Below are 23,038 nucleotides of genomic sequence, written 5' to 3' on the forward strand. Positions count from 1 at the left end.
AATTTAAAGCTTATTATCTATTTAGAGGTCCTTAAAGTAGATAAATCAGTAATATATAGTTGAAAAGAGCTACTATTTGACCATGTTATCACGTTGCTGGAAGCTAGGCTATCTACCTTCCTCTAAACAAGCCATCTATGCCATTTTGTTTTACTGGGGTTATGCCACCATCCTTGTGTGGGTAGCTGCATAACCCTGTGAAACCAAAATTTCATATATAAGTCAGTTTTTTTTTCCAGATGCCACATATCCGGAAAAGAATAACTGAAAAAGCCAAATTGATCGAAAAAGCGTTGAAACAAACTGTCAGGCTGGTTTCAGAAGGAAAAGTAATAAGTATCTGTACAGTTTGCCATTCCAAGGTCGACGTTATGGGACAGACTAAAATAAGAAAAAACGTACGAGCCTTGTATGGGAAGAAAGCTTGTGTTTACTAAAGAGCAGGAAAAGAAGTTAACTGCCAGATCAATCGATTTAGCTAACAGGTTCTACGGAATTACCATAACAGACTTGCGGCAGTTAGCGTTTTCTGTGATAGAAGAGCTAAAATTCAGCCACAACTTTAAAAAGGAAACCCAGATAGCTGGTGAGGATTGTGTTGTAAGATTTCGGAAAGGATATCCTCGGATCAGTTTGCGGAAACCATCTGCTTCAATTCTTAGCCAAGTAATAGGGTTAAACAAATCAGAAATAGATTTATTTTTTAAGAACCTCAAAAATCTAATGGACAAACACAAATTTCCAGCCAGACGACAACAAAGATGAAACTGGGACTTTATTTGTTCAGAGGCTTGGCCACATTCTAGCGCCAAAAACATCGGTTATAAAAAATAAACTTTACTTCTTTTAATAACAATACAGTGTAAACAAGCCGTTCTGCGACGATTGCCAATCGGAACCGTAAACAACACATTCTTTTTCTCACAGAAGTAGGAGTTGTTTTTACTGTGCGCTCGAAGCACAATTATATGAAGGGGGTACAGATAACTGAGAGAGTGTGGATACATTGCCACAGAGTATCCCCAGTGAACAAGGTAAACGATAAAAGTATAATAGTGAAAAATATAATATGAAGAGTAACCAAACTGTTAGATTTTTAATTTAAACTTTCACAAAAAGTGAAAGAATCACTTAATTTGAAAAAATAAAAAAAAAAAAAACATTAAAAATACGTTTTTGCATCATGCAGAATCAATCCCTTTTCGATGTAAACATTGCATCACGTTGTGACGTCATGTGTGTGATCGGTTGCAATGACTCAGTCAAGTGAATGAACTTTTGGGTGAACCGAGTCACCAGTTCATTGTATCTTATAACCGCGAGAATTTTTTGTAGATTGAGTTACTTTTTGATTGGCAACATATCTTTAACTTTCTTGCATTGGCAACACATCTTGTGTTTTGCATATTCTTAATTTGAAAGCCATGTGAAGACCTTTAAATACTTCGAGCGATCTTTTTCGCTCTCTCTCTCTCACCTCACATAGCCGCAAAATGTGTTGTACGTGATTTCGTGATGTCTGCCAGTGCTCTTTACTCCTGGCAGGGCGTAATACAACGTGATGTCAATTTTAAAGTCATAAAACGCCTTTAGGCCTATTTTTGTATGTTACGTTAATGCCATATATTCCTTGGAATCAGCATGTTCGTAAAACTGAATGTTTCGTTGTATTTTAGCGGCTAATCTTTGTCTATTCTTCTAAATGTTTTTTAAATATCAATGAAGATGTTGTTCGTCAACTTTAGGAATCCTTTGAGGATAATAAATACAGATTTTCCATGAGGAAAAATGCTTCACGTGTTTTTCTTTCCAACTTCAGGCTGTGGACATTTTTTTTTGCAAGTTCACTTCTACTAGCGGTGTAGTAAGTCTAAATTTCACTACACATAATGCTCACACAAACTATAAATGCGTAACACAGAAAACTTTAGAGTTCAATTGATTATATACAAAATTGGTCCACATATGATAGATAATTCTTTGCGATTTATACATCTATCAAGCAATTCAAGCACATGCTCGAAGGTCGTGAATTTACTAGATATACTGACCAAAAACATCTCATATACGCCTTTAAACAGAAGCCAGTCAAATGTTCGCCTCGACAACTCCGACATTTAGACTACATCTCACAATTTTCCACGGTCATTCGACGTATGAAAGAAGTCAATAACAGTGTAGCAGATACAATATCCTGAATTGATTGATTGATTTGATTTTTATGGCGCAAGAGCCCTTGAGGGCTATACTGCGCCAAACGATATTTTATTATATGCTATTTATTTTTTATTAAAGAATATAGTAAATAGAAGCATATTTTGAAGGTTGGTTGGTTGGTTGGTTAGTTGATTTTTTATGGCGCAAGAGCCCTTAAGGGCTATACTGCGCCAAACGATTTTTTGTTATATTTTATTTAGTTTTCATTTAAGAATGAATCAAAAAAGTAAAAGTATTTTTTGAAGTAAAAGCATAAACCTTCAAGATGTAGTATTAAAAAAGGAACACCTTAAAAACATATAAATGCTAAAAACATATTAAGAAAAAATGGATGAAACAATATCTTGAAAAATATAAAAAGGACGAAATCACATAATGACGACACAAACACTAAATTAAAAGGGAGAAACCAATCTCCCGGAGGAAGGGGTGTAAATTGCGATGGGGTTGGTCCCCAAGCAACTCCTTCAAAGTAGGGTTAAAATCATTAAAATATTTGAAACGTATATGATTAAAATTTGGGCAGTTACTGAAGATATGTAACACTGTCTGAATGACATTACAAGTTATGCACATTGGAGCTGGTTCACGGCATAAAAGGTATTTATGTGTGAACCTAGTATGACCAATGCGAAGTCGATCTAATAAAACTTGTTCTCTCCTGGTGAGAGGCAATGATGTAAAGCCTTTAGTTGAGGGCTGAATTGAACGCAGTTTGTTTTGGGTTTCTGAATGCCAAGACCGCTGCCAATGCGTATTAAGAGATTCAGAAATGGCGTTTTTGATGTCAGCGTAAGGAACACGGTCGTCAACCAGAATACTTGCAGTTCTGGCAGCCGAATCGGCTGCCTCATTGCCTACAATGCCTACATGACCAGGGATCCAACAAAAGAGGACTTTAAAATTGTTTTGCATAAGATTTTTTAACAAATGATAGGACTGAATGGCTATAGGGTGGCTATTATTATTGCAGTGAGTGATTGCTTCCACTGAACTCTTTGAGTCAGTGTATATCACCCACTTTTTGTAGTTGGATTGGGCTATTGACTGAAGAGATATAAATATGGCTTTTATTTCTGAAGTAAATACAGAGCAAGATCGGTTTAATTTTTCTGCCATAACGTGACCATCAACTATTGTAGAAAAGCCGACGTGATCGTTTGCTTTTGATCCATCGGTAAAAATATCTTTATATTCCGAATATTTGCATTTTGTATCATAAAATATTTGCTGGTAAGCTGTATTTGGTGTAGTCTCTTTAGGGAATTTAGCGAGGTCATTGATAGTAGATGTATTTACTTCACACCATGGTTCAATTGGTTTTAATGTGTTGAAGGTTTTGAAATCTAATAGCTGCAGGTCTGACAGCATCCGACGCATTCGGATCCCAAATGTTGGGATCATCGAAGGACGGTGTAGAAATAACAGAACATTTGATGGATTAAAAATATGAAGGTGTAGTGGGTGATTAGTGTAAGGTTTTGTTTTGAAATAAAAATTTAAAGAAAGTTTGAGACGTCTATTGTTAAGAGACTGTTCATGTGCTAGAATATGAAGACTGTTGATAGGTGAGGTTCGGAAGGCTCCTGTGCAAATGCGCAGTGCCTGATTATGTATTGGATCCAAGGCTTTCAGATAGCTCTTCGCTGCAGAGCCATAAATTTGACATCCATAATCAAGTTTTGAGCGTATAAGAGCCCTGTAAATTCTCAACAGAGACTCTTTATCAGCACCCCAAGATGTGTTTGCTAAGACTTTCAGGATATTTAGTTTCAATAAACATTTTTTCCTCAGTTCTTGTATGTGCGGTACAAATTTAAGTTTTTTATCAAATATGAGACCCAGGAATTTTCCCTGATCCTTTACAACTATTGGTTGATTATTAAGATTAAGGTTTGGATCAGGATGGAGACCTCTTTTACGGCAGAAATGAATGCAAAAGGTTTTTTGAGCAGAGAAAGAGAAGCCATTTTCTTCCGCCCATTGTGATACTTTATTGATGGCTATTTGAAGTTGTCTTTCAATGATACTCATGCTCGATGAAGAAAAAGAAATTTGAAAATCATCAACGAACATGGTACCTTTTACAGAAGGAGGCAGTTGATCAATTAAGCTATTGATTGCGATTATGAAAAGAGTTACGCTTAGCACACTTCCCTGGGGAACTCCTTCTTCTTGGATGAAGGTATCCGACAAAACAGACTTGATACGTACGCGAAAAGTTCGATCTCTTAGAAAATTAGAAAGAAAGATTGGTAGGTTACCTCGCAACCCATACTCGTGCAGGGTTTTGAGGATCCCATACCTCCAGGTACGGTCATATGCCTTTTCAATGTCGAAAAATACGCTCACAAGATGTTTTCGTTTAAGAAATGCTTCCCTTATTGATGTCTCAAGAAGCAGCAGGTTGTCGGCTGTGCATCTGCCGCGCCTGAATCCACTTTGATGGGAAGATAGCAGATGGTCTGACTCAAGAATGTACATGAGTCTCGCGTTGACCATCCGCTCCATTAGTTTACATAGGCAGCTTGTTAGAGCTATAGGTCTATAGCTCTCGGGTTTATCAGTTTGTTTATTTGGTTTAAGGATAGGAATTACTATTGCTTGGCTCCAAAATTTTGGAAATCTGTGTTCAGAATAAATTCTATTGAAAAGTTGCAGAATATTTTCTAAAGAGGACCTGCTGAGATTTTTTAACATGCTATTGTGAATTTCGTCAGGGCCAGGTGATGTGTTTTTTGATTTTTGTAAAGCATTATGTAGTTCTTGAAAGGTAAATTTTGTGTTGTATTGATTAAAAATGTTCGAATTAAAATCTAGAACTTTTTGTTCTTTATATGATTTGATAGCTAAAAACTTAGAACAGTAGTTGTTTGAGCTGGAGACGTCAGCCAAATGAGTCGCCAGGCAGTTAGCCACCTCTTTGTGATCAGATAAAATACTGCCGTTTTCTTCTAGAATGGGAGCACAAGATGTATTGTAGTTGCCAGAAATTTTTTTAATTTTACCCCATACGGTCTTTGATGGAGTGGACGTCGTGATGGTGCTGACATAGGTCTTCCACGAGTCCCGCTGGCTTTTCCGTCGAATCCTCCGAGCTTCAGCACGAGCACGTTTAAGCGCAACAAGATTTTGCGCGGTTGGATAACGACGAAATGTGTTCCATGCTTTTTTTTGTTTCTTCTGAGCTTCATGGCAAGCAGAGTTCCACCATGGCTTAGGATATTTGATACTGCCTTTAGAGGTTCTTGGTATAGCAGTGTTCGCTGCGTTTAAGATAATGTCGGTTACTCGCTTTACCGCAACATCAATATCAATATCAGTCACGTCTTCCGGTGTTATTTCTGCCAACTGGGTAAATACTGCCCAATCAGCTCGATCAATGCGAAGACGGCCTTGCTGATGCTGCTGATAGCTGCAGCGTCCAGAACAAGTTATTTTGATAGGAAAGTGGCCACTGGTGTAGAGACCACCCTGCACCTGGAAATCCCAAAGTGGCAGAAAGGAAGGTGAGGATATTGCAAGATCGATTGCATGGTAGGTTTGCGTAGGAAAGTGGAAATAGGTATTTTCACCGTTGTTAAGAATACATAGATCGTTGTCTTCAGTAAAGTTTTCTATTATTAAACCTCTGCTGTTGGAGTCTGAACTCCCCCAGAGAGGATTATGGCCATTAAAATCCCCCAAGAGGACAAATGGGGGAGGAAGTTGATCTACAAGTGTTTGCAATTCCACGCCTCTCAAGTCGTAAGAAGGTGGAATATATATAGAACAGATTGTAAACAGCGAGTGAAGGTGAACGCGCGCAGCTACTGCCTGCAGGGATGTGTTGATATTGAGCTGGCTGGATGCATAATCATTAGCGATTAGCAATGCCACTCCTCCACAACGACGGTCACCTGACAAGCAGTCCTTGCGGTATATGTCAAAACCTTTCAACCTCGGTCTATCAACAGGGGACAGAAATGTTTCTTGCAAACAGAATATGGCCGGTTGGTGATATTCGACAAGATCTTTGATGTCTGTGACATTATGCGAGTAACTCTGACAATTCCAAGAGAGAATGCTCAGGGCCATGGAGAAAAAAGAAAGGAGAAACGGCCGGAAGAAGAGGAAGCAGCTCATGAAGGAGGATGGTCCGTCCACCCTTCATCGTCGGATGGCGGTAGATCTTCAAAATCAACATCCTCGTCCTCCTCCTGGGGAGGGGGTTGTTGGAATTTTTCTATTTGTGATTTGTTCAATTTTACTTTCTTGCTAGAAAGTAAAAAGTCCTCTTTTTTAAAGTTATAAAGTTTTGGGGGCCTCTGTTTAGAGGCTACCCCAATTTTTGCGCGCGTTTGGATAATTTTCTTTTTTTCAATAAGTTTTTTCGAATTTTGAGTGATTGGTTTGTTTTCATTAACAGTAGCAGAATTTGTTTTTTGTATTTGTTGTTGATTACTTTTCTGAAAAGATTTGGGGCTATTATTCTGTTTATTTGATTTGGTTGTATTTACAGTTTTGGCATTAGTAAAAGCATCGGTTTGGGTATCTGTTTGTGTGCTTACAGACTTTAGTACCTTTTTAACGGCTGAAGCATATGAAAGACCTGTTGTTGGTGTGCGGGATTCAACTAGTTTTCTTGCATCTGGATAAGATATTTTTTGTGTTGTTTTAATTATCTGAATTTCTTTTTCTGTGAGCCATTTTGAGCATGATCTGGAGTATGAAGGATGGTCCCCTTTGCAGTTTACGCATTTGTAGGTCTTGTTACATGTATTACTGTCGTGACCGGGTTCTGCACACCTGGCACAGGTGTCAGTACCACGGCACGCAAATTTCGAATGTCCAAACCGCTGGCATTTGAAACACCGGAGCGGATTTGGAATATAGGGGCGAACTGGGCAAGAGAGATAGCCAGCTTTAACACGTGGCGGGAGGACAGGTGTGTTAAATGTCAGAATGACATGTTTGGTGTTAGTCATTTCGCCATTGCGTTTTATGGTGATCCTTTTTACTGCGCACACGTTTTGTTCCTTCATTCCCTCCAAGATTTCCTCCTCGGGTGTGAAGAGAAGGTCAGGTTCCGAAATTATCCCCTTCGAAAAATTTAAAGTTTTGTGTTCTGTTACATCGACAAGATATGAGCCTATTTGTTTTATAGCCATTATTTGTTTTATTTGTTTGCTGTCTTTTATTTCTACTAAAAGTTCGCCGTTGCGTAATTTTTTGACAGATTGATATTCACCAATTAAATGTGTTAGGGCTTTGTTTATTAAAAATGGAGAAACTTTAGTTAAATTTAAATTTGGATCATTGCGCTTTATTATGAAAAACTTAGCAGTGCTAGACAAAACATTCTGACGCTCCCCACAAGGGGGAGAATGGTTATTTACGTTATCTTCCATAAATAAACCTGGGAACTAGGGGGAAAAGTGGGGTCTAGCCCCTGTGTAGCCCCCCTACACAGAGGTAAGGCTGCGTACGACAGGGTTCGCCTGCTATCCCTGAAGCCTCCCGTTTGAGGCACCGACTACCCCCGGTACCACGCAGCCATCGGCACGGTTGACACACCTTAGCTTAGGGGTTTTCGTCCGCATTTGGTAAGTGTGATGAGGGAAGGAAGGGAAGAAGATCCCCTCCCGCCGATATTCTGTTTGAGCAACTGGGGGGTCACTACTCCTCCCAAGAGCTCGCCCCGAACTCACCACACCGCAAGCCCCCCCACCACGACAAGGTAAACGGACACGGGGGGGCATATTTTGAAGGAGAAAGCATAAAACTTCAAGTGCCAATATTAAAAAGTGCAACCGATAAAAACATTTAAACAATTTGAATATAAAGACAAAATGGGCGAAAAAATATCTTGAAAAACAAAGGAAGGACGAAATCACATAATGACCAAACACTAAATTAAAAAGGAGAATCCAATCTCCTGGAGGGAGGAGTACAAATTGCGATGAGGTGGCTCCCCCAGCAACTCCTTCAAAGATGGGTTAAAATTATTAAAATATTTATAGCGACTTAGATTAAAATTTGGGCAGTTGCATAAAATGTGCAACACTGTCTGATTTACATCACATGTAATGCATGTTGGAACTGGTTCATGACATAAGAGATATTTGTGGGTGAATCTGGTATGTCCAATGCGAAGTCGAGCCAATAAGACCTGTTCTCTCCTGGTGATATTTAATGATCCGAAACCTCTAGTGGAGGGCTGGATTGAATGTAATTTATTTTCGATTTCTGAATTCCACGTCCCCTGCCAATACGTGTTGAGGCTTACAACGATGGCGTTTTTGATATCATCGAAAGGGACACTAGTATCGACCAGGATACTTGCAGCTCTGGCAGCTGAATCGGCTGCATCATTGCCTGCAATACCCACATGACCAGGGATCCAACAAAAGGTAATTTCAAAATTATTTTGCATAAGGTTTTTGTATAAAAGATATGACTGGATGACTATAGGATGGCTATTATTATTGCAGTGAGTGATGGCTTCCACTGAACTCTTCAAGTCAGTGAATATCACCCACTTTTTGTAAACGGATTGGGTTATTGATTGTAGCGATGAAAATATAGCTTTTATTTCTGCAGTAAATACCGAGCAAGATGTGCTTAGTTTTTCAGCCGTAACTTGATCATTAATTATTGTTGAAAAGCCGACGTGATTGTTTGCTTTTGATCCGTCAGTAAAAATGTGTTTGTAACCAGAATACTTGCTTTTGATCTCATTAAAGACTTGTTGATAAACTCTATCTGCAGTAGTTTGTTTTGGGAATTTTGAAAAATCATTGATTATAGAAGGTATGACTTCGCACCATGGTTCAATTAGGTTTATTGTGTTGACGGTTTTAAAATCTGGTAGCTGCAGGTCTGAGAGTACCCGACGCATTCGGATCCCAAATGTTGGGGTCATCGAAGGCCGGTGTAGAAATAAAGCAACATTACATGGGTTAAAAATATGGAGATGTAGTGGGTGATTAGTGCAAGGTTTTATTTTGAAGTAAAAATTTAAAGTTTGAGGCGTCTATTGTTTAGAGTTTGTTTGTGTGCAAGGATATGAAGACTGTTGATAGGCGAAGTTCGAAAGGCTCCTGTGCAGATGCGCAGTGCCTGATTATGTATTGGATCCAGACTTTTCAGATAGGTTTTAGCAGCGGAACCATAAATTTGACATCCATAATCAAGTTTTGAGCGTATCAGAGCCCTGTATATTCTTAACAGAGACTCAGTATTAGCATCCCAAGAAGTGTTCGCTAAGACTTTAAGGATATTTAATTTTAATGAACATTTCTTTTTTAACTCTTGTATATACGGTATAAATTTTAGTTTATTGTCAAGTGTGAGACCAAGGAATTTTCCTTGATCTTTTACAGCTATTGGTTGATTATTGAGGAGGAGATTTGGGTCAGGGTGAAGGCCTCTTTTACGGCAGAAGTGGATACAGAATGTTTTTTGAGCAGAGAAAGTGAAGCCATTTTCTTCCGCCCATTGGGTTACTTTATTGATTGCAATTTGAAGTTGTCTTTCAACGATACTCATGCTCGTTGATGAGAAAGAAATTTGAAAATCATCCACGAAGATGGTACCTTTTACAGCGGGAGGCAATTGGTCAATCAAGCTATTGATTGCTATAATGAATAGAGTTACGCTTAGTACACTTCCCTGGGGTACTCCTTCTTCTTGAATGAAGGTATCCGACAGAACAGACTTGACGTGTACACGAAAAGAACGATGTTTCAGAAAATTGGAGAGAAAGATGGGTAAATTACCTCGCAACCCATACTCGTGCAGGGTTTTGAGGATCCCATACCTCCAGGTACGGTCGTATGCTTTTTCAATATCGAAAAATACGCTCACAAGATGTTTTCGTTTAAGAAATGCTTCTCTTACTGATGTTTCGAGAAGAATTAGACTGTCTATTGTGCATCTGCCACGCCTAAATCCACTTTGATATGAGGATATGAGATGGTGTGACTCCAGAATGTGCATCAGTCTGGCGTTTACCATCCGTTCCATGAGTTTACATAGGCAACTAGTTAGAGCTATAGGTCTATAGCTCTCAGGTTTATCAGATTGTTTGTTTGGTTTAAGGATAGGGATAACTATTGCTTGACTCCATGATTTTGGGAATCTGTATTCAAAATAAATTCTATTGAAAAGCTGCAGAATATTTTCCAATGAAGTCCTGCTTAGATTTTTTAACATGCTATTGTGTATTTCGTCAGAGCCAGGTGATGTGTTTCTTGATTTTTGTAAAGCAATATTTAGTTCATGAAAGGTAAATTTTGTGTTGTATTGATGAATAATGTTTGAATTAAAATCAAGAACTCTTCGTTCTTTATGAGATTTAATAGCTAAGAACTTAAAACAGTAATTATTTGCGCTGGAGACTTCAGCCAAGTGAGTCGTCAGGCAGTCAGCTACCTCTTTGTGATCAGATAAAAGTTGACCATTTTTCTCCAGAATTGGAGCACAAGATATGCTATAGTTTCCAGCGATTTTTTTTATTTTACCCCATACAGTCTTGGACGGGGTGGACGTCGTGATTGTGCTGACATAGGCCTGCCACGAGTCCCGCTGGCTTTTCCGTCGAATCCTACGAGCTTCAGCACGAGCTCGTTTAAGTGTCACAAGATTTTGTGTGGTCGGGTATCGACGAAATGTGTTCCATGCTTTTTTTTGTTTCTTCTGAGCTTCTTGGCAAGCAGAGTTCCACCATGGCTTAGGATATTTGATCCTGCCTTTAGAGGTTCTTGGTATAGCAGCGTTCGCTGCGTTTAAGATGATGTTGGTTACTCGCTTTACCGCTACATCAATATCAATGTCAGTCACGTCTTCCGATGTTACTAGCTGCGTCGCCCGGCTTTGCATGGTCCACCTCGAAAATAAAAGTTATATCAAGTGACGCGAGTTCAACACTCAGGCTTGAACCAAAAAAAAAAGTCACTGAAATTTTGCGGCAGATTGCGGAAAACCCCAAAAAGTAAACATTTTAAATCCCCTGATTACAGGAAAAGCCTCAAAATAAAAACAAGAATTTTACCTGTTCATATTCGAGAAAAAAAATGGCAACAGATCTTTCATCTCGATGATTTTCTTCACCCGCTATACATTTTAATAAAAGCATTGTTATGGAAAGTTGAGATGAAGCACTGAATAATAATTTGAATGGAGGAAAGCCTTCGAAAAATAGGGATTTGATTTTGAAATCTAAGAGTCATAATTAATAGTTTTTAATATATATCTCCGCTAATTATTATCGGAGGATTATGTTAAAAGGTATCCGACTACGTTGAAAAGGCGATTTTCGACCAAAATTCACTTTTTCTCAAAATGGTTTTATTCAACAGCCCCATTCTTTAAGATTATGAAACAGTTTGGTTTTATAATCTACGCGAATTAGAACTCACGTTATAAGCATTTGAATACTAAATGTTTGCAATATAACGCGTGTTAAGTCTAATCTTTACTTACGTTTTTTGAAGAATGCAATTATTTCTCGATACTGGCTACGGAAAACATGATTTTGCAAATTCTATTTAGTATTCAAGCATGAAATTTGGCAGGCCTGTCGTGTAAGTACTTGTAAGTGGAATAGACCACAGATTATGTAAATGATGAAATATTTTTGGATTTATAGCTTTTTTTACCGAAAAAAGGTGACAAATTTTTGAGAAATTTCTGGATAAAGTCACGTAATTTGTCATAAACCTTAAAATTCTTGAAATATTTCTGAACCTGTGGTCTGTTTCATGAGAGGATTATGGCCATTAAAATCCCCCAACATGACAAATGGGGGAGGAAGTTGATCAACCAATGTCTGCAACTCCACGCTTCTCAAGTCGTAAGAAGGTGGAATATATATAGAGCAAACTGTGAACAGCGAGTGAAGGTGAACGCGCGCAGCTACTGCTTGCAGGGATGTGTTGATATTGAGCTGGCTAGATGCATAATCATTGTTGATTAGCAATGCCACTCCTCCACAACGACGGTCGCCTGACAAGCAGTCCTTGCGGTATATGTCAAAACCTTTCAACCTCGGTCTATCAACAGGGGACAGAAATGTTTCTTGCAGACAGAATATGGCCGGTTGGTGATATTCGACAAGATCTTTGATGTCCGTGACATTATGCGAGTAACTCTGACAATTCCAAGAAAGAATGCTCAGGGCCATGAAGAGAAAAGGAAGGAGAAACGGCCAGAAGAAGAAAAAGTAACTCAAGAAGGAGGATGGTCCATCCACCCTTCATCGTCGGATGGCGGAAGATCTTAAAAATCGACATCCTCGTCCTCCTCTTGGGGAGGAGGTTGTTGGAGTTTTTCGATTTGGGACTTAGTTAATTTTACTTTCTTACTAGAAAGTAAAAAGTCCTCTTTTTTAAAATTATAAAATTTTGGGGGCCTCTGTTTAGAGGCTACCCCAATTTTTGCGCGCGTTTGAATAAATTTCTTTTTTTCTACAGTTTTCTTTTGTTTTTGATCAGCTGGTTTGTTCGAAATTAATTTAGTTGAGTAACTTGTACTTGGGATTTGTGTACTTTGTACTTGAATTTCATTATTATTTTTTTGTGGAGGCTTAGGAGTATTGAGCTGTTTATTTTTTGATTTAGGAGAGTTAGTTGATTTAGTGCTGGTTATTGTAATGATTTGAGGATCTGTTTGTGTACCGGTGGAATTGAATACTTTTCTTACTGCTGCAGCATATGAAAGTTCAGATAGAGGTGTACGAGACTGAACTATTTTTCGTGCGTCTGAGTATGATATATTCTGAGTAGTTTTGATAACCTGTATTTCTTTTTCGGAGAGCCATTTAGGGCATTTTCTAGAGTAGGACGGGTGATCTCCTTTGCAATTGACACATTTGAATTCCTTTGAGCATTCATTGCTATCGTGGCCGGCCTCAGCACATCTGGCACAAGTTTCTGTGCCACGGCATGACAGCTTGGAATGCCCAAAGCGCTGGCACTTAAAGCACCGTAGCGGGTTAGGAATGTATGGTCTAACAGGGCATGAGAGATATCCAGCTTTGACACGTGAAGGGAGGATAGGCGTACTAAAGGTCAGAATGACATGTTTCGTATTCTGCATTACGCCATTGCGTTTAATAGTGATCCTTTTCACTCCACTTACGTGTTGGTCCTTCATTTCATCTAGGATTTCCTTCTCTGGTGGGAATAGAAGGTCTGGCTCTGAAATTACTCCCCGAGAAAAGTTTAATGTAGAGTGAGCTGCAACTGTGCAAAGATAAGGACCTAATTGTTTAATAGCTAGTATGAGTTAAACTTGTTTATTATCTTTTATTTCTACCAAAAGCTCGCCTGTTCGTGTTTTTTTTACTGATTTAAATTCACCGATTAGATTTACAAGAGCTTTGTTGATTAGAAAAGGAGATACAGCAGTAAATGTAAGGTTTTCATTTCTTTTGATAACGAAAAATTTTGCGGAGGTATACGATTCATTCTGACGCTCCCCACCAGGGGGAGAAGTGTTCTTTGAGTTTTCATCCATAAATGAACCAGAGAACTAGGGGGAAAAGATGGGGTCTAGCCCCTGTGTAGCCCCCCACACAGAGGTAAGGCTGCGTAGGACAGGGTTCGCCTGCTATCCCTGAAGTCTCCCGTTTGAGGCACCGACTACCCCCGGTACCACGCAGCCATCGGCACGGTTGACACGCCTTGGCTTAGGGGTTTTCGTCCGCATTTGGTAAGTGTGATAAGGGAAAGAAGGGAGAAAAATCCCCTCCCGCCGATATTCTGTTTGAGCAACTGGGGGTTCACGACTCCTCCCAAGAACTCGCCCCGAACTCACCACACCGCAAGCCCCCCCACCACGACAAGGTAAACGGACACGGGGGGGCCTGAATTGAAGTTGATACTATTTCCACTCCTACTTTAACTTTAAAGACATCTCACTAGCTCAGGAAAAATATCCTGAAATTCAAACGCTATTTACTGACAGTTCGTTACTTAGACTGGAAAAGACATTTTTTCCAATTGCCAATTTAGAGCTCAACAACTTCATAGACTGCCATCCTGGTATTTTTGCTGTCTTAAGGGTGCTCTTCACTGAGAGTCTGAAAGCTTCGGATCCAATGCTAACCTACGGGGAAAGTTGAATGTTATTTTACAAAATTCCTTTGAAGTTTTCGGGTCAATTTTTTTTCTGAGTATTTTTCAAGCCTATGTCTGTGTATTTCAGTTTTTACTTTTTTGATACGTCCATTCTTCGATTTTTTAAAATTCGAGAAAAAATGAATTTCTTTGAAAACGAGGTACTGTTGGACCTTTTGCTCTGTAAAAAAGCTGCAAATCGTGCTATCGAAATTTTAAGAACGCCCCAACACACAAAATATTTCCAGCTCTCTTTTGAGACTAAGTTTTAAATGATGCGACCATTTCTAAAAAAATATCGGGGTTCCAACCATCTGAAATATTTTCGAAAAAGCTCAATTCCTCCACTAAGCCACGCCTCCCACTGGTCCCTCCTATCTTGAGGGGAAAAACCGGGTGAGGTGTATAAGATTTACAATCATTAGCGCAAACAACCATTTCCATTTACTACTCCCCTCTTTTCCGGAGGCATTTTTCAATGAAGGAATGAGTGCTTTTGAAAGTGAATCCACATGCTTGGAAACATCTTCACGATTTGATTTCTGTTTAGGAAGGATATAGTTTTTAAAGAGTGCTCCTGAGATAATTCTTGTGAATTCTTGTGTAAATGACCTCCTGAATCCAAATATGACCACCTTTATCCATTCAAACATCCCGCTTTTTCGGAAATGTCGCCCGCAATTTTTTTCAGTTTTTGACAGTTTCATAGCCATTATTTTTATTTGGAGGGGAAGGGATCGTTATATTATACATTAATACTTTTCTCAGGGGCTAGAGAGGTGCTAAGTTTGTACGCAAGAACATATAGAGGAAATTGGTTAACTCATGGGGGGGTATTACCACTTATATTTTTAAAATCAACAAAACCCATCCTTTTTTCTAGGGGTTTGTTTTACAATTTTTTCCCTTATTTTTTGGCATGAAACCAGAGTATAGGACTCACACCTATAAACCCTATGTCCGAAAAAAAAAAATTCACATTGTAAATTTTTAAAAAAAAGGAAGTATCGCTTTTTGCGTAAAGTTGCATCGCAGACCTTCAGTGAAGAACCTTTCCGTGTTACTCAAATTAATTCACGGATATATTTAAGATTAAAATGATCTTAAGTATGCTTATAATATAGCATTAATGAATATTTCTATTTCTGGGGATGCACTACCCCCATTACTTTTCACTACATCAAGAAGGCAGATAAATATGTATATTAATGCTACTTTATAAGCAAATTTAAGGATGCTTTTCACTGAGAGTCTGAAAGCCTACGGATCCAATGTTAACCTGCAGGGAAAGTTGGATGAAGGTTTTACAAATTCCTTTGAAGTTTTCATGTAAATTTTTTTCCGAGTATTTTTCAAGCTTCTATTTGTGTCGTGTACTTTTTGCTTTTTTGAAATATCCATTCTTTGACTGTTTAAAATTCGAGAAAAAATGAATTCCGTTGAAAAAGGTGGTAGGTACTGTTTGACATTTTTTTCCATAAAAAATCTGGCAAAATATTTCCAGCACTCTTTTGAGACTTTGTTCAAAATAATGCGACCATTTCTAAAAAAACAAAAAAAAACGAGGTTCAAAAACCGTATTCCAGATATTTACTAGATATTTGGAATCTATTTTTTTCTATATTATACTATGTTACTACAAATGTAAACGCATAAAATGCTTTCCACAGCTCAACAAACATTTTTGAAAATAATTTCTCGAGCCAAACTCGTAAAAAATTCTTTACAAGGTATGTACACATTGATCATGTAATTCATAATACAGTGAAATCCAGTAACAATGAACTTCAAAATCGGGACTGAAAACTTATTTGGTTGAAACGGGTATTTCGTTATACTGATATACGTTGTAACAGGATTTCACTGAATTTTTCTTTTGAAAACTTTCTAAGGAGAAAAATGATACATACCTGCATTTCTTTAAAGCATGAATGAGTATAAAAAATTGTTTTAAAGCAGGGGTGGGTTCCCAGGGTCGTGACCCCAAATGGGGTCGTGTAGCGTTTCTTATTCGGTCGAAACATTATTCTTACCACAGTATAGTTGCAAACATTAATGATCAAATTTACCTAAACCAGCAGCTTCGGAAGCAAAAGTGAGAGTAGCATCAAACGGGTCACCAGAACCATCGCCCGGTATCCATAAAGCACCCTTAAAAAGAATTTGAAAACTTAGTTTTCCAACAGCGAACTGAATTAATCAGTCATATGATCGTCAATAAAACTTTAACTGTTTTGTACTAATGCAATTTGACTGGCAGTTTTGGTTGCAGGTGCATGTTGAAAAAGTAGAATAATGGGTACTAGTGTAAAATTCTGTCAAAAGATTTCCATGCAAATCCATCCAAGAGTTTGGTATCATTTATCTGATCTAATTAAAATGGTCCACAAAATTTCAGACATTTGATATTACGCTTTTCTTTATTGGCCAACATCGCTTTGCTTCGGGACATATTTACAAGCTTTATTTTTAACTAAAAATTAAATAAATAAATTTTACTGACTTGATCAATAGGAAGTACAAATTATAGTTAAATATTTTTTCAGCACGAGGAATTCTTATGTGTTTATAAAAATCAAGTCAATAACGACTGTATTTCAAAATAATGTCAGTGTTTAAGTTTGATAGGTTATTGAAGTTTTTGTCAGGGTTTTGAGTTTTCGACTAGTTTGACATGTCACGTCAAAAACAGGGTTTTACATCAGAAATGCAAATCTGCCTGTGAACTCTTAATTATTAGTCTAATGTACCATTTTACTGTTGAAAGATATCAAGTGTTTTATCTCCTAGATTAAGTAAAACAGTTCACTGTTTAAAAGAAGGGCTTTTTTAAAACAGGGCAACAGAATTCATGTGTGGAAATATTTGCTTGAGGTCCCTGCTATTTTTCTGAAAAAACATGAATATTACAGATTTATTCCTTTTTTAACTTTACATTTACAAAAAATAACTGACACATGAATGGAGCCCTTAGTTCACCAAATTTTCATCGTATAGCTAAACGAATCTTCCATTCGTTTATTTCCATTCCTGCAATGAAAAAGCTATACATTTCTAAGATCAATCACTGAATAAAAATTGCCCTAGATCTCTATTTTTCTCTCCTCATCACAATAAATATTCATTAATTGATAAAATGATGATGAATTTTGCAGTTATAAGCTTGAATTTTTCATTAGAGAAGCACTCATCCTTTCAGAGGTTTTAGCTGTCTCTTCAACGGCAAGGAAAGTTTGCTTCGTTTTTAAAGGGGGCAGGTGAAAACTTCAAGTCAGCTTATGCGTGGCATGGTACTACAAACAGTTCAGTTCTTCCACATCACTGCAACTCGGTGGCATTCCAGTTTCATCTGTTGAGCACTGTTACACAAATCCACTTTTAATCCTGTTTAAGTGAGGTGGCATGTAGTGTAAAAGCCGAATTGGGCAGTATGAAAACAATGTACTGGTTTGATTATATAGAAATATTTTTTCATTATATCAAAAAATTGTTTAAAAAACATATGAATCTCGCTATAAGGGGTTTTTCAAACTACCAGCGTTTTTTGCAAATATAACACAAAGTTTATGAAGTTGTCAAACAATCAAAAGAAAACATGAACAAACCTTTAACATTTCTGTGCTAATGATTGGGCACTTTTCTCGTGCTTCTTTAGGAGATAGTATTTGACATTCTATGTTTCTGGCCCTTAAAAAAAAAAAAAAAAAAGATGTTTTGTTATACATTTTCACAAATTAAAAAATACAACGCAATTTTGTAATCTTCCTATAAAATGCCCTTACGTGTGTAAAATTTCATTTCGTTCTAACTACTCCATCTAGGTGCATTGATTTTTTTAATACAGTGTTATTTCTTTATGAAGAAAGGGCTTTTCGAATTGAGCATGAAAAAAAATCACGGATAATTTTATGGAAAATGATTTCCTAAAGTGGCTGATTATGGCAGTTTTGCTGCCGATTAGGGGCCACATCTTGAATCTTTATGAGTTAGCCATTTAATTTAAACATTTTCTTTCTTTTTTCTCCCAGCGTCCATTTCATGGTAGATGGGAGATTTCCTAGTAGAGGATCTAGATCTATTTGTTGGAATAGTAATGCAAGGATCAAATTGCATAAATTTATATTAAGTAATAAATCGCCTGTATATTCTCAACATTTCTAGCACATTTAAGCCTTACTTATCTTTAAATTAAAACATAGGAAATTTAGCAGTTTTAGTACTTAAGATTTTTTATACTTAGGGCATACTCCCTAAAAAAAAATAATTGGAGTGTCTTAAATTACGTAATGTATCTGCTAGTAGGACTGGATCCTCTGAGAATTTAGGGTGTAAACCTGCTCAAATGACCCAAAGTATGATGCAAAGATGTGATCCCAGGAATTCAGGCATAGCTTTGTACCTAATCATGTTTGAGAGACAGGTGCGAAGGGCTGAAATTGATAAAGAAGATTGGGTGTCCAAATAATGACACTTTTACCTTTGGATATAGTAGAGATAATCCTAAAAGAGCCTGAAGAAACGTCAGACGATTATGATTTTGTAGGAAAGGTTTAAATTGAACCATGAGACATTCAGGATTGTTGTAATCTAATCCTATATTTGAATAAATCATTTCAATCTAATGATGCAATCCCATAAGGCCAAGGCCAGCCTAACATCATGCTCTTCCCATAATCCCCTTCTTCCTTTTTTCGCTAGTTTGAGTTCCTTGTTCTATAGATGTTGTGCTCATGTATCTGTCTTGTGCTGTGTGGATATATTTAAAAACATGTGTATCAATATAGTTTTCGTTAGTTTTAGTTTATCTACAATAAATCTTTACGTGTTTGACGCCTGCATGACTACTGGTTCTTTACAGATTCTCTAGGCATTCAGAAATAAACATTACAAGGCTGCCGATCGAGAAGACAAAAGGTAGGCCAACCTTTTTGTTTCAACAAGGATAAAATTTGTTTGAACTCAGATACGAGCTAATTTGCTCTGAAGGATTTTGTTTTTGAATTAAACAGTTACTTGGAAGGTTGGCTGCAGTGTCTGAAGTTTCAGATTTTTACACCATAAATCTTATGCTGACTGATCAAATAAAATGAAGAGTCTCAATTAAAGTTAGGGAATATTTCATAGATGAATATGGCAAAATTATCCCCTCAAACTAACTGGCAAAAAAACATGATGAATATGAATCTAACCGCAAGCACATAAGTAATATGTGCTTGCTAATAAGAGGTTTTATCGAAAGTATGATAAATTCGGGAAAAAGAAGCCGTAAAATAAGAAAACATCAGAACTTTCCAGAAGCTCTGAAGACTCCGAAAAATCTGGGAAACTTACTAAGGGAAGTAGTTGCTCTTGAAAAGGGTAACTAGAGAAACTCTTAAATGGGACAATTTCGAAAAGCACCGGGAACAGAAATGTTATGTCTGTAAAAAAGAAGGCCACTGCTGAGCCCAATGTCCTCAATTGCTAAGAGATAAGGATGCTGAGGGACTAAATCAGATCAAAAACACTCCGGCAGAAAAATACAGAGAAAGACTAAAGTGAAATGGATGGTTATGACCATATTGCGAGACTCAGGTGCCGCTTTAGATCTTGTTAGTTTCACACAAATAAATAACAACTGACGAGGGAAACAGTATGAGTCAGACCAGAGCTATAGAGCTAGGTCACTTCTTTGAGATATCCCTCGCTGATGAGTTTATCTTTTCATCCTTGTGATGTCAACACGCTGACTAGGGAAAAGGGGACAAAGACGGAGTAAAAAAAAAAGATTTCAGTACGACATTCCATGTCTCTTGATTATTTGTTCTTTTTCATTTTCAAAGTTGGTTTGAGATTTTTCAAGTAAACTTTCACTTTCTTGATGTTAATGGTATTGATCTGTGTTCAATATTTTTAATATATCAACATGTCAGTGTGTGTGTCAATGCAACTTGCAAGAACACACACAAAAACTTCAAAGGGGAAAATATTATTTTACACGTTTCCTAAAGGAAATAACGAATCATGCCAAGAATGGGTGCAAAAATGTCACCGAAAAGATCCTCTTGACATCAAAAATGCATTATGTAGTAAACATTTTTACTGAAGATGTTAATGATAATGACACGAAGAACAGATTACTTGGACTGTCCACTAGAACAGGGCTGTCCAACTGCAAAGAATTCCAGTTGCTTCTCTCACGAAACTAGTTTATTGCTATGCCATGCTAAAACAACAAATAGGTTTCGATGAAGATGGTATAGAATGATGATTTAAGTGATATTTTAATCTAAAGAAATGTGTATTTTGCTTTTTAATTACTTTTATTTCTTTTATTTTATAGTTGCATCTTGATTAAGTATACTTTATATAGATATTTAGTATTCTGTAAAAAATTATATTACTAACGTTTTTACGTTAGTAATAATAAAACGTTACTTAAGTTTAACATAAATATAAACTTAATGTTAACGCAAATGTTAAGTCCTAGAAACAAAAATATGATTCTTTAGAGAAAAATTTGCAAAAAAGATACTGATTAAGCAGTGTTTTCTCTTTATCACTTGGCACCTTGCCAGGTGATCTACGTTCAAGATATCCAGAACTTCACGTGACGTCTATTTCTCCCTCGCAAAAAGAGGGGACCGCTGAGAAAATAGTCAGCCACATTTCATGCTACGTTCAAAAAGCCCCTAGTGAGAATTTTCTCTCCTTCACTCTGCATCTCGAGATGGGAAAACGATTCACCAATCAAATGACACCATATCTCACTAATGTTTTTCCAAACAGTCACATGAGCTTTATTAGTTATACATAGTCGACTTGATTTGTTATTTTATTAGCATCAAAATGGATAAAAAAATTATCAGAGTGAAGAAGCATCAATTGAAAATTATAAGCCAGGAAATGGAGAACAATTTTGACTTCAATGCAAATAAATTAACAGGAAAATATTCTTTATTTGATCGGCAGAGCAATTGGGAACAATTGGCAGAAAGACTAAATTATGCAGGAGGATCCCAAAAAAATGTGAAGTCTTGACAAAAAATAAGTTATTTTTTATTATTACTAACATTTTTTAACGAACTCTGTTATAAATTTTAAATTTTTTGCTTAAGCTAAGACAAAATGAACTACTTTTTAGACTAACAACAGTGGCTTTCAACTTTATGGTACATAATTTTATTTCCATTCATGTTGGAAATGAACTTTTATATTTTTCAAAAAAGCATTTTCGCTTAACCCCGTGGGGGAAAAATTCGTTTGTACAAAAAGAGATGAAACATTAAATGCATGGAGAAAACTTTAGAACTGAAAGTTTTAATCGAACGCATAGCATCATATCACAGAACCCCCTATTTGGTGTCTTTATACTTTCCTGTTTTATGCAGACCAAATTTTTCCCGTTCTTGCATCTTATGCGTCACATGTTTAAATTCTTCATGAGATGCTGGTTAATGCTATAGGAAAAATACTATTGCATATTTATCCCATAACAGGCATGAAAACATTTGATTGCCTTTAATACAGAAGAATTAAAATCATGCACAGCAGCAGTGAACAAATTAGAATAAAAATATGTTAAAACATCCCTTAGAAATTTCAACTATTCTCTATTATCTTTAAGCATTTTATTGCTTTTCAGCAAGATACAATTTAGTTCAGTTAATTTGTATACTTTTTTCACTTAAGCTATAGAAAATTCTTGCAGGTTCAACGTCAGTTATAAATAATTGACCATTTGGAATAACGGACTGAAGATCAAGTTAAAAAAAAAATCATGATGCAGAGTACTTGGTTTGATCATTTTCATTTTTAAATGTAAATTTTTAATATTTGTAATTATTACTAATTTTGTTACGATTTACTTAAGTTTCAGTGCTGATCGGACTAAGGCTCCTATAACTAGGAGCTGACCCAACAGCCATTTTCATGCCAACGGCTACGTTCGATTGTGTCGTCTGCTACTGAACTCTTGCCGATTTGTACGTTTAAATGAAGGAAAATGGGCGGTTGTGCAGCAATAAATTGCAGCAATCACTCCAAGAACAAAATTCGAATGTTTTTGTTCCCTACAAATGAAGATAGAAGAAAGAAATGGATAATAAACTGCCGGCGTGAAAATTGGATTCCGACGAAGCATTCGCAACTTTGCATTGTAAGAACTTCTGTTTTTTTGTGAATACCTTACCTATTTGGATAGAATATGTTATAGAATGTCTTCTTTTTCCTTTATTAAACAAAAAACTGGTCACATAGTGAAACTTTAGATGTAGTAATTAAAAAAAGCATTACTTAACGAAATAACAGGTTTGCCATAAATCTTGGCATAAAATGTTTGTTTTGTCGCCAACCAAATGTAAATACTCGTCGTACCTAATTTTTTTGCGAAGAATTCTGATATATGAAATAAATATTTATTTGTTACTCGTTTGTTATCGGGTTTAACGTGTAAATGTTTCGGCATAATACCCGAAAATAAATGGCACAGTTGTTATAGTAGTATTGTTTGTTTCATTTTCACGCTAAGAAAATTACTTAACAACTGACACATAAAGTACGAAATTATGACACACAAATTATATCAATATAAATAAGAATTGGAATTCCTTTAGATATTTGCTTGTTTGCTTTTTGATTGAGAAAAGCAAAAATTTGTTTTAAAATTTGCTGTTATTGAAAGTAATTAAAATAGGCACAGGCATAAAGAACGGCCTTATCCAAAAGAAAGCTGAGGAAGC

At 36.8% G+C, this 23,038-nt stretch overlaps 1 protein-coding gene across 1 annotated transcript in view; it reads right to left on the reverse strand.

Moving 5' to 3' along the window:
• The window catches only part of LOC129229597 (pyruvate dehydrogenase phosphatase regulatory subunit, mitochondrial-like), a 164,940-nt gene that overhangs the window by 77,018 nt on the left and 64,884 nt on the right, over positions 1 to 23,038 (reverse strand). Inside the window, exons 4-5 of the mRNA XM_054863934.1 lie at positions 17,924 to 18,005; positions 16,388 to 16,469 (exon numbers count right to left, since the gene is read on the reverse strand). Of these exons, the coding sequence (XP_054719909.1) occupies positions 16,388 to 16,469; positions 17,924 to 18,005 (164 nt within the window). The remainder of the gene's footprint in view (positions 1 to 16,387; positions 16,470 to 17,923; positions 18,006 to 23,038) is intronic.

Source organism: Uloborus diversus, chromosome 9 (genome assembly GCF_026930045.1).
Source record: "Uloborus diversus isolate 005 chromosome 9, Udiv.v.3.1, whole genome shotgun sequence".
NCBI lineage: Eukaryota > Metazoa > Arthropoda > Arachnida > Araneae > Uloboridae > Uloborus > Uloborus diversus.